Source organism: Suricata suricatta, chromosome 15, assembly GCF_006229205.1.
Source record: "Suricata suricatta isolate VVHF042 chromosome 15, meerkat_22Aug2017_6uvM2_HiC, whole genome shotgun sequence".
In the NCBI taxonomy this organism is placed as follows: Eukaryota; Metazoa; Chordata; class Mammalia; order Carnivora; family Herpestidae; genus Suricata; species Suricata suricatta.
Window position 1 is genome coordinate 38,034,917 of NC_043714.1, and position 16,866 is coordinate 38,051,782.

Here is a 16,866-nt window from a genome sequence, read left to right on the forward strand (position 1 = left end):
GATATTTTAATCAGATATGCATATTTCATTTTCTTTCTATATATAATTTCTAATTCTGAATTGCTTTAATTTTTTTCCAGATTTTTAGATTTGTACGTAATACAGTAGGACAGAAGAATTTGGCATCCAAAACATTGGTGGATCAAAGATTTCTAATTTAACTTTTTAAAAGACAATATAGTTGTGGCAAAAACAGTCGTCATCAGGTAGTTTGTCAAAGTTTTTAAAACTTCTAATACAAAGTATTCTATTTTTATTTGTTTTCTAATCTAAAGAAAGATATTATTTTTATAACTTGTAGATACATAACTTCTTTGTGAATATATAATGTTATATAACGAAAATGTTGTTTTCCCATTTGTGGTGATATTTAATGCACCAACTCATAAGTTAGATAAACTGATAGCAGAGCAAAAGAAATCTAAATGTTGTAGGGGAGCCTGGGTGGCTCAGTCAGTTAAGTGCCTACTTCGGCGGCTCAGGTCATGATCCTGCGGTTCGTGAGTTCGAGCCCCACGTCGGGCTCTGTGCTGACAGCTCAGAGCCTGGAGCTGCTTCCAGTTCTGTGTCTCCCTCTCTCCACCCCTCCCTCACCCATGCTGTCTCTGTCTCTTCAAAAAAAAAAAATAAAATAAACATTAAAAACTTAAAACAAACTAAAATAAAAAAAGTAAATGTTGCTGTCAGCCTACTTTTCAATGGTAGTCAAAACAGTCCTCATCATTGTCTCTGTAGATAATTTTATAAACTGGAAGTTGCCTACATTTTCTCACATTGACAAAATTCTTTAATTCCAAGTTCAAGCCTAGTTTTCAGTTTAACATTTTCTAGTTTTTACTTATGGTAAATAAATTTTAAAAAATGTTTTCAGGTACTTAGAAATTTGAAATTGTGTATTGCTGAGTCAGTTTGCCTCATTTTGATTACTCCCCCTGTTTGGCAATGGACTGATTCACTGTTGGGTTAACAGGCATCTCGGGAAATGGTGTGTATTCATTCTTTCATATACCTGTATTGTTAGGTCAATAGATCTTTCCCGCTAAGTGTGTATATATCTTAACTATCATTTACATTAAAACAAAGCTATAATGTGTGACAGTTTCTCTAATATAGCTTTTCATACATTTTAAAAATTATATTTTAAGAGCACTCCCAAGTTTTGCTCTTCCATTATATTTAAAGATTATAAATAATGAACTGTAAATTTATCATGTTATATTGACAAGGTGATTTATTGAAAGCAAACTTAGGCTTCATAAATCAGTAGGCTTGTATTTTTTTTAAATAAGGAAAAATTTTAGAATCCAAAACATACTTAATGTAAACTCTGAGCCATGTAGCTAATAACTTCCCATGACACGATCTTATTTCTTTAATACACTCTTCTCATTGTATCCTGTGTACTTGAAAGGCATCTTACATTTCAAGTATAATGATCATCAACCCACAAACCTTCATCTCTTACTGCCTTCTATGTTGATGCTGTGTAAATACTTAAATGGAATGTTATGTAAACGTTTCTATTTTTTAATTGAAAATATGAAATAAAACATTGGAAACAGTCTCTGTTTCCTGGTTGATTAACATGTATTTCATGAAATAACATTTAGGAATATACAGTATTACTGTGATAGAGTCCCCAGCCTTTGCCAGAGTTGAATCTTTACATTTCTTTGAATTTTAAGGACGACTGAGGAGAAAGAAGTAGGGCTAAGAAGTCAAGTATTTGAAACTACAGTTTCTGAAGGGTGAAAAGTACAGGAATGCCTTTATAAAAGCTGCAACAAGAAATAAATCTAATCGCCTAGATTTTTAAAACCACTTGCTCAGAAGCATATGAAAGAAATTTAACTCTCACTGCACACATGAGAAGTTAATATTAATGTGAATGTTTGAAAATGGGAATTTCAAAAAATAGGATCAGTTGGCTCACCTAATAAATTAAAACAGAAAAAACATTTTAAAATATTACCTTCTATACTAGTTTTATACAGTATTACTTTTTATTTTGGTTAGCTACATAACAGTGTGTTCAGACTTTCATATGCTGTTGATTAATTTGGTCACATTGCCACAATTTGAATTTAATGATCAGGTGCCTGATTTTCCATTAGCTCCGTAATCTTATGTCTATTCGGTGGCACCGGTTTATGGTACTTTGCATCTGACATCCCCAGTTTTACTGATTACCTCGAAACATGTGGTAAGTCTCCTCCTCATTTCACACTGAGGCAAACTCCAGGGTCACCTAGAGCCTCTTCACAGGCTTCTGTGTGCTTAGTACCCTCCTTGAAAGCGCACAGGCCCCTAACGGTTCTGCAGCCCGGCTCTGCTAGGAGACGTTGACACTGGCTCATTTCTCTGGCACTGCTGTCCTAACAGACCCTTTTGAGAGGCTCTGCCGGTTGCTAGATTGAGAGGCATTCAAAATGACCGCTAACTCAGTGCTTGAGGTACGAACTGTGTATTCTTTTTGTTGCCTGTAAATATTGACAAAAGCTTAGGGGAAATAAGTGTAAGTCAAGGAACAGTGTGCTTAATGGAAAATGCTCCAGATTTAGTAACAGAAGCCCCGGATTCAAACGAGAATTTTGCCTCTGTCACTTACTAGCTTTGGGACCTTAAACCAAGTCATTTGACATCATTGAGCTTTCATCTGCATCTCCAATGGAAATAATACCCTCCGTTTACCACCTGTTGTGAGGATTAACTCCTTGTCTTAATGATAACAGGAAACTAGATGTTAGTTTACAACATCTGCCTCCAAATGTATCTTCTATCTTGCTAATAAATTATTTCCATAATATTAAAACCCAGATTAGTGATCTCAGTGACTAAGAAATCCAGAGCCTTCCCTCAGCCATCGCGGTGGCTTCACCAGGAAGAGGCCCTCTGTGCTAGATGTCACAGCTGGCAGTGAAAGGCAAGAAGGAACTGTCGTCACACTGTCATACCCACGGTTCATGGTACAGATTGGACAGAGGGAAGAGGGGCACCTGGGTGGCTCAGTCAAGTGAGCGTCCAACTCTTGATTACAGCTCGGGTCCTGGTCTCACAGTCGTGGGATCGAGCCCCGCATCTAGGTCTGCGCTGAGCATGGAGCCTGATGGGGATTCTCTCTGCCCCTTCCCCACACATTCTTTCTTCTCCTTTCCCTCTCTCTCAAAATAAACATTCAAAAAAAAAAAGAGAGAGAGAGTGGAATATTTGTAAGCAGGAGTTTAATTTTTTCATTCAAACAGCATTTCTCCTCTTCCCGTTCCACGGCCTCAGAGGAAGGTCTCAGAATTGGTAGAGGAAACAGGTGTATTAACCAAAACTTGCAGCGAACTGAAAAGTGCTACAGCCACCAGGGTGTGATGGGAAAGCTCTGGACTGTGTATCTGCTGTCATTAGAACTTGTACCTGAGGAAAGTGCTATTTAATCTCAACTTTAAAGATTAACAAGACAAAGGCAGTCAAACACGAAATAGCATGTACCCTGAGATGAAGAAACTAGCAGAGGGCACTACAGGTAGTTGGAATACGGAATACATGTATTCTTATATTTTTAAATTTTTCTGTATGTTACGATGTTTTGACATCTTTTTTTGCCCTGGCTACTTTTTCTGGGATTGGATTTTCAGCCAAGGGCACAGCCAGGAGCCTGCTCTGAGACACAGACTAACCAGTCCAGATCCATACCTGTCGGGCGCCTACACCCCCAGGAAGCAATATCCTGCCTTAATCATCTCGGGACCAGGTACCTGACAACAGAGGAGCACCCCGCAGCTCCGAGCCCCCCTGTAATTATTTCAGCTGGCCAATCCTGTTTTCCCTGGCCTGCCTTTCCTGCAGAGATCCAGAAACGGACAGAGGCGGTGACCTAGGCTCTCCCCTTCTCTAGTTCTGCCTCCTACCCAGCACTGGGGCCTCCCCCTGCGGCTCCGTGAGGCGGGTGCCTGCCTGGCACAGCATCGCTTCTTCCTACGACCTGTGCGAATAGGAGCCTTTGTCTTCCTGAGCCTCTCCTGGGTCCCTTCTTGCGGCCCCAGCTGACCATCAGGTAAAAGAACACAGAACAGAACATTTGGGGGGTTTAGAAGGAGATGAAGTTGGAAAGGAAAGTAGGGGCTGTATCATTAAAGATTCTTACATCAAGCCACAGCGTATAAAGAGTTTAGCCAAGCTAAGCTTACCGGCTGAATACTTTACCCCAAAGAGTGGGTGGATGGACAGAGGGGCATGAGGGGATCTTCCACGGTCAAATTGCCCTGGAGGACTTGGTGCCCACAGGCTAGGAGACCGGTGCCTCTGCCATCTGCTGCCTGGCATATCACAGTTCATTAAAAACAAAAAATGCATCGCCTATAAGACAGGCAGCAAAGGTTGACAACACAGAATCCGGAGCCAAACTCACTGTCCTCAACTTCCGGCTCTTACTAGCCGAGTGATTTGATCTCCCGGTGACCACGTTTCCTGCTGTGGAGAAGGGCATAATAGCACCTGCCTCACTGAGTCTCAGGGAGGATCGAGTGAGTTCCTGAGTAAGCCGTGCTTAGAGAAAGCCTGGCACACAGCTAACACTGTGCCGGCGTGACCATGTAGTTGAAGAGGTAGCCAGAGTGCGTGCTAGTCATATTTAATTCTGAAAGAAAGACCCAGCTTCGTCTCTGGGCCGGCCTTAGGACACTGTGACTGTGGAGAATGCTAGAAGTAGTGGTGGACAAACTGCCCAACACAAAGCAATGGCTTTGGGTTGTGGGTCTTCCCAGGACAAACCAAAGACGACTGGAATGAAATCTAGAAACAGGCCCACAGTCACTGGGTCTCTGCCACCCAGCACAGTGAGGACAGGGTGGTTTTTCAGTGGTCAGTTGAATATCACAATAGAAAAATCATAGCATCCTTACCCTATGTCACACTTACACAAAAATAAATTTCAGGTAGACGGTCAATCTAAATGTGAAAAGTTAAATGTTAAAGCTTCTAGCCAGTAACACAGGAAAACGTATTCATAACTTTGCCGTAGGCCAAGATTTCTTAAGACCCAGAAAAGATTAGCTTTAAATGAAAACATGTGTAAGTTGGACTTTACAATTTGCATTAAATTTGCACTTACATAATTTCCACTAACTGAAAATATAAATTGGCAGTTTACATTGAAATTAGGAATTCTGGGGTGCCTGGGTGGCTCAGTCAGTTAAGCCTCCGGCTTCGGCTCGGGTCAGATCTCACATTCGTGGGTTCCAGCCCCGCATCAGGCTCTGTGCTGACAGCCAGCTCAGAGCCTGGAGCCTGCTTCTGGTTCTGTGTCTCTTTCTCTCTCTGCCCCTCCCCCTCTCACACTCTGCCTCTCTCTGTATCAAAAATAAATAAAACATTAAAAAAAATTTTTTAAATGGAATTAGGAATTCTATTCATCAAAAGATACCATTGTAAGAATGAAAAGGCAAACATCCAAATGAAAAAAAATTTAGAAACGTATTATCTGACCAACCACTTCCATCCAGAATAAAGAGCTCATCGATTCAATAAGGAAAAGACTAACAAACCCAAAAGAAAAATGGACAAAAGCCTGCAGTCTGCATCTCCCCCAAGGATCATAGGCACATATGAAAAATGTTCAGTTGGGAGGCTGGTTACCTCAGTTGGGTAGAGTGTGGCACTAACAATGCTGACGCTGCAGACGTGATCCCCAAACGGGCCAAGGGGGGGCATTAGTTCCTATATTTAAAAAAATATTTTTTAAAAGTGCTCAACCTTAGTCATCATGAGAATGCAAAAAAATAAAAAATCAGCAAAATATCACAGCAGAACCACCAAAAAGGCTCAAATTACAGAACTTAAAATACCAAGTGTTCCTAACGATATGGAGCAGATGAACTTTCATACTACGTTTCTGACAGGAAGTAGAGGGGATCAGTCTTCGTCGGTAACTTTCCACTGGATTTCTTCCTGGCGGTCTTTGCTCAGTGTTTGAAGCCACGGCTGACAGCAGATGGCAGTAGAGCGCCCACTAAACCTCCCCCAGTTTTCAGTGCGAGTCCGGACAGTGGGTTGCAGAGCCGAGAGAACACCAGGCGCCCTCTCCCCTCGCTTCACTACCCCGTCACCCCTCCTCACTTCCACTGTCCCCGCAGGGGACGGGGCAGCTCAGATGATAACTGCGCTACTCTGTATGTGGTGCTGAGGTTTTCAGCTCAGGTTTGGGAATTGAATGCTAAAAATAGAAAAACACTTTCGTCTATCTCCTAGATAGAGGGTCATAAAACAGCTCCTGCCTAAGGGGAAAGCAAAAAACTAATTACCTAATGATTATGGAATCTCTCTCCCTCATTTTAATGAAATACACAATTACATTTAAGTCCTTTAAAAAATCAAACCATTACCCAAGAGTATGTAATGCCTCCTTTACAAATCTCCCACATGGGACTCAATGGGACATTTTCCTGCCTTTCTCTTTTATTTATAAGGGGCACCTGGCCCCTGTGAGGGGTCACTGGCTGGCTCAGTTGGTGAAGCATAAGACTTGATGGTGAAGCACGTGACTCTTGATCTTGGGGTTGTGAGTTCAAACCCCATGTTGGGTGTGGAGCCTACTTAAAATATAGAGAAAGAGAAAGACAATATTTATATTTAAATATATATTTACATAAATAGACCTATATACACATATGTTTGCATAAGTTTGACTGCATATATCTCCATATATTTAAATATATTTACATATGTATAAACTCCTGTGTTTATACTGGGCTCACCTGATACTGCCCAACTCAAAATCCTTAATCATGTCTGCAAAGTCTCTCTTACCATGTAAGGTAATATGTTTACAGGTCCTGGGAATTGGGATGTGGACATCTTTGGGGGGGTGCATTGTTCTGCCTGTCACAAGCACACAAGCACTAAAAAGAAAATCTACAGGGTACAAGAACATAAAACCTAAAATAGTTTGAGTAGTCTAGCAAGGCCTGTGGAAAAGAAATTTCCAAAACATGAAAGATGAACATAAGTCAACCAGGATGATGGGGTGGAAATGCTGGGGAAGATTTCCAGATAGAAGTAAAAATATGTGCAAAGGCCCTGTGGCAAGAGCAACCCCATTTACAGGGATCCTGTATCAGCCATTTGGCAGAACTGACCAACAGTAAAGAAAGGATTTTTTAGAGTAAAAGGTACAAAGCAAAAAAAAAAAAAAAAAAAAAATGCTTCCATCTGATTCCTGGTTTTGGCCTTCCTCAGGGCAGCAACCAGAGTAAGATTTCATTTTGGTTTAGTTTTAGCTAGCTAAATGTGGTTCCAAGCAATGAACATTTCCCATTTCCTGGAGTCTCTCTCAAAGTCATTGTTACATTACTGTTTCAAAGGATTGTTATCTAGTAGGGAGGGGCGACACCAAGCTCTGAACACAAAGCCAAAGCCATGCCCTCATCCTATTTGGCAAAGGTCTGCTCCTTGTGGGGGGCTGGCCATTATTCTGCTCACTCTTTCACACTGGCAGTTTGCTTTTGCAGCCACTCTTGTTGTGAGTTGCTGAGGGACAGAACTGACGCAGCAGGAAAAACAGCTGTTAGTCCACCAGGGCATTTAAAAAAAAAAAAAAAAGTTTAAAAACTAATCATAGAGCTCTTTTCCCCCTTATGTCACTATTGAACTTTCTTCTCAAGCCTGCTCTGACAGAACTAATTGTAGACGAGTATTTGCGTGGCATGTTAATTCCCAATATTTTAATACATATTTGGGTGTCATTCCATGTGTCCTTTTTATCTGCCTCTGTCAAAGGAGCCCAGCAATGCCAGCTGCCAGGGAGAGTCATGAAATGGACATTTTCAGTGTTACTTTGTAAATTACTAGATCATTTTCCCTCTAACCCTCGGGAGGTAAAGGGTTATGAGAGTTTATACTGCAGAGTATCTATCTTAGACCCAAACCAAACCGGAATCCCAAACCAATTTCTCCAAATCTGTCTGCTCTCCTTAAGTAATTTAAATCTGTGGGAGGAGCCCTCTTTTAACCACATTGTTGGGTTTTTTTTGTATGCTTAGATAAAGAGACAGAGTAGAATTGTAGCTCAGAGCAAAAGCTTTGCATTCTGAGGGATCTATATCCGAATTCTCCTGTTTCCTTTGTGTGTGATTGTGAGCAGAAGTTTTAGCCTCTATGAGCCTATTAGTCATCTGTAAAACTGGGTAACACCTGTCTCAGGAGAGCCCTTGTAAGGATTGCAGAAGGTAATCCTGCTTAGTCACCTGGGAGAGGTTAAGTGCACAATGAGCAGAGTACACCGCTGTGATTGAATTAGTGTTGTGACACCCATAAGATGAATTAATGTGGCATGTTTTACTTATTTGAATGTACCCCCAAGACAAGTGTAGATATGCAAATCTAGAGGAGGACTGACCCAACAACAGTGTTCCAGGAAAAAGAGTAATGTGTGTTTCAAAAGACCAACAAGCTAATACGGAACAACATTGGGATGAGGTTGTTAATACAATTTATGGCCATGTTACTTGAGTTCCCAAAATTCCAAAATAAAGGGAAAAATGGTCGTGTTATGTGCTGCCTACATCTAACCCCTGGTATTGAGTCTAGTTCTCAATGTAGCTGGTTCTAAGGGCCCAATGAATTGAATTTTTTGGAGGGTAGTGATGCTGAGGATCTAGAGATGTCCCAGGAAGGAAAATAGAAGGAACTGGGGGAAGTTTAACCAGGACCATGATAGCTTTCTTCAAATATTTGTCCTGTGGAAGATGAAGTTAAATACAAATTAAGATCGATAAATGGTAGCTAAAAAACAATACATTTCAGGTTAAGAGGAGGAAGAACTTTATGATAATTTAGATGTGCCTAAAAAATAGTGGCTACTTGTCATTCAGGTCTTTCTACAGATGACTTACAGCAATAAGTCTGAGCTTTAGAGATGGGATTTCATCGTCCTTTCCCAATCTGCCATTTGGGTGTGCACACAAAACTTTCCAGGCAAAATCACAACATCAAAGAAGGGTGTCTGTTTGCCCCCAAATGGTAAGCCTCAAGAACTGACATACTGAAAACACCTAAAGCAAATTACCTTGCACACAGCATGTACTCAAGTATCCTAGACTAATGGGATCATACCAGGCTTTTAGTTCTATGGTTCTACCATTTGGGCAAATATGATTTATTCCATGATGTATGTATCTCAGTCCACCAAGTAACAAACCTTGTTATTGAGTTTGTCGTGAGAGGTCCTATAAGTATGAAGTGGTTTAGGAAAGCATCTTAAATGGAGAACAAGTAAAACCTTTGTGATTCATTTCTTCTTTCTCATGAAAAGAATGAGTTCAAAGTTGAGATTCATATTTAATAGGCAGGTGTGGGAAAGTAGTGGAAAGTATACTGGACTGGAAGTCAAACGGTTTGGACTAGTTATACTTTTGGACTTTTGTCCCATCATGGGCAGTCCCCAAGATCTCTAAGCCCCCTCCTATCTCTAATTCCAGTATCCACAGTTGATAACGTTCTACATGGGAAATGCTAGATGAAGACAATGTTCATATTGAGTCCATTGTTCTCAAAGAAGTCATTTCACCTAAAATGTAGTTTTATGTATTTTTAAATGATATAGGTGGGCAGGATTTATAAGAAGTACAGTTTGGGGCACCTGGGTAGCTCAGTCAGTTAAGTACAACTTCTGCTTAGGTCATGATCTCGCGGTTCGTAGATTTGAGCCCCACATCGGGCTCTGTGCTGACAGCTCAGAGCCTGGAGCCTGCTTCAGATTCTGTGTCTCCTCTCTCTCTGCCCCTCCCCCATTCACACTCTGTGTGTGTCTCTCTCTCTTTCAAACATAAACATTTAAAAACATGTTTAAGTACAGCAGTTTGAACTCAGACAATCTATGTGAAAAAAATATCAATGACCTTGACATTTGAACACAATCTGTAATATAGAGTATGCCATGATAAGGCTCTGAATTACTATCCTAAAATAAATCAGCTTTACAAGAAAATCACTAGCTGCCTATAGAATATCCATTCTCTGCGTCTTGTCTTCAGAATGCTGGCTTCACTTGCAGTGGCATGTGTTCAGTTTCCATGTTTCACGGTGGTCAGAGAGAGACAAGCAGAAGTCCCCTAGATGGGGCTTCTGAAGACTACTGAGTTCCTTAAAACTTAGCCGGCACGTACTTTTTGTCCTTTCCCTGAAATGTGGTCATGACACCGGTAGGTGCAAAAGTCACCTTGAGCTCAGGCCTGAGGATGTGCAGAGGAGGAGACTACGCAAGACTGGCTCCTTGATGACTACCTTGAGTAAGTGTATCGGCCCCGGGCTGCTCCTCCTCCTTGTTACTGAGAGCAGGAAACCTTGTTTGTAGAGAGGTATCTGTTATATGCAGCCTAATGCAGCCCTGACTGATAGAACACTCCTACACAACTACTTCCCAGTCAGCCCACATTAATTACACCAGAGTGTGAATTTCACTCGATCCCTCCAGAATGTCCTAACTCCTAAGAGGTAGTTGCATATGTAACCATCTACAGTCCAATATGCGATGACACAGTAGAGACTCCTGCTCTTTATCTTTCTTATAAATATGCTCTTTAGTGCTGGAATTACCATCAAGACCCTCAACAGTAGCAAGAATAACACGTGGTGAGTATCAGCCATGTTCCTTAAGGAACTTTTGATTAATTGACTAGCTTCCAGCAGCATTGCTTAATTCAGACACATTTTACAAGAGAAAGCATTAACTCAAACTTTCCCGGATAACCCCATTAAGCATTATATGTATGCCATAAAACTTCATTTAAGTACTCAGAAGGCAAAGAAAATAGTAAGTGTCTAATTAATTGTTATAACTCACATTTCATGTTAAATTTATTATACTAGCTTTTACAACTATTCCCTTTATAGCATATTGGAGTCTATTATAAAGCTATGAGTGTATTGCACTTATGCCTGTTTTCTAGAACTCAAGAATAATTTTACAGTTTTAAGTGATTCTATGAATGTATACTATTTTTGCTTTTATGACATGGTTGGTTGTATTTATGGTTTCTGCAATGCTGACCTCTTGGTCAGGATGCTATGCTGTTATAATAATTTTCCTAGGGGGAAAATAGGTTCTGTTTAGTAGCAGTCCAGTTAATGATGCAGGTTCCAGGAATGCCTGCACTCCACTGAAGGACAGACAATAGGCATATTTTCCTTTTTCCTACAAGGATTTGGCTGTCGCATCCCTGCTGGAGAACACAAGCTGTCTCTCTGGAACTTTCTCACTCAAGTCTGCCGTCCAAACTGCTAAGATCCCATTTATCTGTTCTCTCTCCATCTGAATCACTCACTGACATTCTCAGCTCACTTCTAGGTACTCAGGCTCGCTCTAGCACCACGACCTCTGCTCACTAGGCTATTCCTCGGTCTCCCTCTGAGCCTGCCACCCACGTCCCTCCAGCGTGGCCAGGGCCGCCCTCTCCCTGTGACTGTGCGGATGCCAGCTGGCCGGCTCCTCCGAACGTGTTTCCATCAGAAATGCAATCACACCAAACATTCTGTGATTCTTTTTAACTTTCTGAAGATTCGGGGAGCCCCAGGCATGGCACAGCCCCCAACATCTCCTCCCTCTCTCGTTTTATCCGTTTCTTCCTCCCTTTCTTCTCCCCCTCCCTCCCAGATTCACCCAGGAACTCCTTGTGGAGTGAGAAGCCAAACTGCAGCCTGTGTACCAGGTTTTAGCCCAGGCGAGAATGGCATTTCTTAACGAAGGCAAGCTCTCCCTGGGGGGATTTTGGTACCTGTTGCTAATAGAAACGTTTCCCCCCATCTTGTTAACACACGTATAATCATCACACCCAAAACTCATTCGCTTGCATATTTTCATGAATAACTAGAGAAAGTGCTGGCCCAAAGAGTCATTTCATGACCTTGTACTTTAGACTTTGTTTTTACAAGTGACAGTGCAGTAAGAACAGAAGGTTTGGACCTTTCTTCGGCTTGTGGTGGTCATGGAAGCTAACAGTAAGTCAGGATAAAAACAGATCCTTGAAATCCAAGCCACATCTTGTCTATTTACTTCTGTTCCAGTCACGTTAAGTGTTCCTAGTTTTACATACTCCAAATTGGGGGTGGGGTGGGGGGGCATCCACAGCATCTGATCCTAAAACTCAATCATTTAAATGAAAAAAAAAAACAAAAAAACAGCCAGTGACAAGAGGAGATGGCCCATATGGGTGGATCTGCATTTCTTTGGGCTCCTCAAGAGAAAGAATGTTGGAAAGGACCCAGGGGAGACAAAGGTCCTTGGGGCTGAAGGAATGGCCAGATTAAGGAACCTCTGTAAGTACAAGATGTGAATTGAGCTCAGATGACTAAGCAAGAGGTTAAAATAGAAACCAGACATGGAAAATTTTGCCAACAATTGGAGAATTGATTTCTACTACAGTGGAGGTTGCTACTCTTTTTTTTTATTGAATTATTTTTATTTTTTTAATGTTTTATTTATTTTTGAGAAAGGGAGAGCACGAGCAGGGGAGGGGCAAAGAGAGAAGGGGGCAGAGGATCTGGAGCAAGCTCTGTGCTGACTGCAGCAAGCCTGACATGGGGCTCGAACTCCTGAACTGCAAGATCATGACCTGAGCCTAGGTTGGTCGCTCAACCAACTGAGCCACCCAGGCGGCCCACTACTCTCTTGTAAAGAAAAAAGTGAGTGCCAGGATGATTCAGTCGACTGTTTGACTTTTGATTATGGCTCAGGTCATGATCCCATGGTTGTGGGATCAAGTCCTGTGTTTGGATCTGTGCTAAGCATGGAGCCTGCTTAAGATTCTCCCTTTCCCTCTGCGCCTCTCTTCTGCTCACACGCACTCTCTCTCTCTCTCTCTCTCTCAAATAAAAATAAGAAGAAAGAAAAAATTGTGCCAACTGAGACTAAATTTTACTAATATAACAAGAATGTGTTATATTTGAATTACACATTCAGATGAAAAGCCATTCACCAAAGTTCCAACCTTCTCAGAATACCTTGTCCTATAAGATTCGGATGAAATGATTAGCTTTCAGCCCAGCCCATATATTATGAGAAGTCCTGTCCCTTTCCAACATTTTTTAAGCTTCCCGGTAGGGGGTGCACAAGTGTGTGCGTGTGCTCTGTATGTTTGCACATGAGCATGCACGTGCATGTGCTCACTCGCGTGTGTCGTGTCACAACCGAGGACCAGGGTGTGTGGGAGGTAGGTTGGCTTATGATCTTCAAGTCGCCTCTCACTCTGCTTCTGCCACACTTCCTCTGGCCTCCCGCAACGACAGTTCTTGCTCCTACCATTTTGCCCCTATAAGGAGCCCTTAATTCCCCCCACAGCACTGTTAACATAGACAATTATGTGCTGTAAGCTTTTGCTGAAGGTCTGGAGTGACGGGATGGGCTACAGCGTCGCACAGATAGAAAACAACTCCAAGCTGAACAGCAGGCCATGACGTTCTCGGAGCCCTTTGGTCACGCCACCCAGATGAGGAATTACACTGTCGTCTCCTGTCAGCCCTGGCTGCGCTGCGGGGGCCCGCTGTCCTGTCTGCTCGGACCCTTCTCTTCTTTATCCTACTCGCGAAGTCCTCAGTGCTTCCAAACCGGCTCCTCTGCCGGGCAGGGCTCTCAAACTTGTTATACAGACAAAGGGGTTTGGGGAGAACAATCTGATTGGAAGTTAGGGTTTAAGGTATTATTTCATTATTTCATTTAGAAGCACACTGCTTTTACGTAGATTGTGTGTTACTTGGAATGGGTTGGGGTCTCATGGAGGAGAGAGGGAAGGAAAACCCATTCCCACTGATAGAATCTCCCCTCTTTTACCACAACAGACCCACAGAGCAATTCAGTTCTCTGTCAACAATTCAGACCTACAGAGCAATTCAGTTCTCTGTCAAATACGTATTGCAGGAAAATGCCTGGCAGAAATCACCTTTTATAACCAAAACCCCCTCCCGGTGTTTTGCAAACAAAAGATCAGCCTAGTCTCTTCCATCTTCCGGAATGCATAAGCAGCCTCAGACATTTCTTTTTAAAATAACAATTGTTCCTTTTCACTAACAGATATGGAATAAAGATGATTAGTATTCAAAGGGTGTTCGGTCTTCATTGTGTTTTTAGAAGCTGTCAAGTCTTACCAGGGGGAAAAAGAAATCCCCAAGTCGTAGACCTCACTGGGCCTTAGAAACAGTAGCTAACCCCCCTCATTTGTGGCTCACAAAACGGAGGCCCTAAGCAGTTCTGCGGCAGGCCCAAGGTCTCTGGCAGACTGCTCCATGGTCAGCTGGGATCAACCTCCTCAGGACAGCCACTGCTGCTCTGATACTAGTTTAATAGAGACAGGATTTAATTTGTTCACTTAGCTTGCTGAGTGTGACGATTATGGCTCAGAATTCTTATACACATGACTTATGGGTTTAAATTATATGCAAATTACATGGTTAGACATGCAAAAATATGTGCATATATATTAGCTATACAGAGGAAGCTTATCTGCCAATAGGGAAATTTATGTTGTATTATCAAAAAATAAACAGAGCTGCCTTTACTGCTATGCTGATTACAGTTTAAACTGCTATAGAAAAATAAGAATAAAATCTCATGGACCCTTGAGTCTCATCCAGGCCTCAGTGTTGAATCTAGGGTTTTGGCCACCAAATAGATGCTTATGTCTCTTTCACATCCCTGGGGTTCGTGGTGATCTCTGACCCTTAGGACACTGTTCTCTGTCTCTAACACACACTTCCTACATATTTAAACCTTTTTTTTGGTAATAAAAATAATATATATTCCTTGTAGAAATTTTGGACAGTATAGAGTAGCATGAGGAAGAGAAAGTAAATGCTGCCTGTAATCCCAGCACTAGGGACAGATAACCACACTTACATTTTAGTGTTCGTTTATCTCCCCAGACATTTTTCTTTGCATCCTAGATACTATATATCATACTTACACTTCTCCTCCATATTGGGATGTGTATTGCATTGTTTTATAGCCTGATTTAAAAAAAATACACCGAATAAGCATATTCCCATGTGATTAAATATTTTTCAAAAATTGATTTTTAAGCCTGAATTCTAAGCCATCTTCAGGGAGTTACTCATTTTTTCCTGGGTATTTACCATGTATACATGAGGTATACATGCTAATCAAATTTTTTTTTCTCTTGTCGATCTGTCTTTTATCTCAGGTGTATTAGCCAAGAACTTAGAAGGGAGAGGGAAAATTATTTTTCCTCCCCTACAATAATCTCCTATAAACATTTTTTTCAACCCATCTTCTACTGTTAGATCTTTTGGTTATTATCTCCCTTTAGAAGAGCAACAAGCAGAGTTTATGAGCAGGTCTTTCTGTTCCACATACACGTAGATACCAGAAGGTGGCGCAAGAGAGCACTTTCCTCATTTACTCTTCATGGTCCCCTTGTGTTTGGGAGCCCACTCTGCCCCCACGGCAGACGTCCTTCTGGCCTCCTCTCATCTCCTCCATTCGTGATTTTGACCTACCTCTTGTTTGCTCCTTTGGCCCATCCAACTACTTCTTGCTCACACCTTGGGCTCAGATTTTGAGATGCTCAGTTCTCCCTGGTTTGTCCCGTAAAGAAGCTGGAGACGGGCGGGATAAAGTAAGGCAACTCTGCCTGTCCTAATCCCGGACTGATTCAGCTGCAAGACTTGAGCTTCAGAAAGAAGTGATTAGACCTTTCTTCCCTATTGTGTCCCAATCCCCCATTTTTACAGAATACTAGCCTTAGGCACTGTGCAGCTTGTTTACGAACCGACATTTCCTTCCATCCACAAACATTTAATGAGTTTCTTTTCTTTTCCAATCTAAATGCTGAGAACCACCATTTAGCTAAATAAAGCTTTGCATCTATCCTTTATTATTTCTTTAGGAGAAGCTTCTAGGAGAGTAATTTCTTGTTCAAATGGTTTTAAATATGCATTTTTAAGTCTGGTGAAACATTGTCTAATTGCCCTTTTGGTATAAAGGTTATACCAAATGCATATTTCCACCAATGGTGTCCAAGATGTAGCATTAGGATAATCAATTCTCTTTGGTAAACAATTTGTGGTATCTCATCATTGCATTAATTTGCATTTCCCTAAAGTATATGTTCTAAATTTTTAATAATTTCAAAGGGTATTTTTCATTTCAGCGAATCAATAGATTTTTAGGATTTTTTTCCCTATTAATTCTGAGATCATTTGAGACAAGGAGAAACCAGGGTTTTTAAATTATATTTCAGAACTATACACTACAGGTGGTTGGAGCTGAAAAGAAACAGTGATCATTTGGACAATCTTGTTGTTTTACAGGGTAAAAACCAAATTAAATTTCTGTGGTTAAAGAAAAATGTGTCCAGTGAAAGCCATGATAGTTGAGTTAACACAAATGGAGATTATTTTTCAGCAGCAAAACTTGGGAAACTGCAATATATTTCAACATAAAATTTGTAGGATGCACTTTGCATAAGGCTGTTCAATAGGGTACCATCAAAAAATTCATAAAAACTTCTTTCAAGAAACTTATGTACAACAAAAAAAGAAATTTACGTACAATCGTAAGGGATTAACATCAACAAAGTACAGGGTAAAAGCAGTTAACCTTGAAAATGCATAGAATGAAGCTAAATGAATAGATTGTTGATGACAGTCAAACTTAGAGAATTCTGTCAGCATGTAATGGAAAGAATATATGAAAAAATACTTTAAAGGTGAAATGGTTTTATATTTTGATGGGAAAAAAACACTATATATGATTGTAGTTACGTGTACTTTTAGTTGATTTGAAGCTGATTATATGACAGGAGTTTCAGAAGATCAAGTGCACTGTCAGATGCCTCTGTGTGGTCTGCAGAACTTATACAGAAGGCGTCC

The 16,866-nt window shown here is 41.1% G+C and overlaps 1 protein-coding gene across 1 annotated transcript in view; it reads left to right on the forward strand.

The window, feature by feature from the left end:
• Positions 1-505, forward strand: part of TMEM67 (transmembrane protein 67) — a 50,797-nt gene extending 50,292 nt beyond the window's left edge. The window contains exon 28 of the mRNA XM_029923926.1: positions 81-505. Coding sequence (XP_029779786.1) covers positions 81-161 — 81 coding nt within the window. The 3' untranslated portion in view covers positions 162-505. The remainder of the gene's footprint in view (positions 1-80) is intronic.
• Positions 506-16,866: the final 16,361 nt, after the last annotated feature.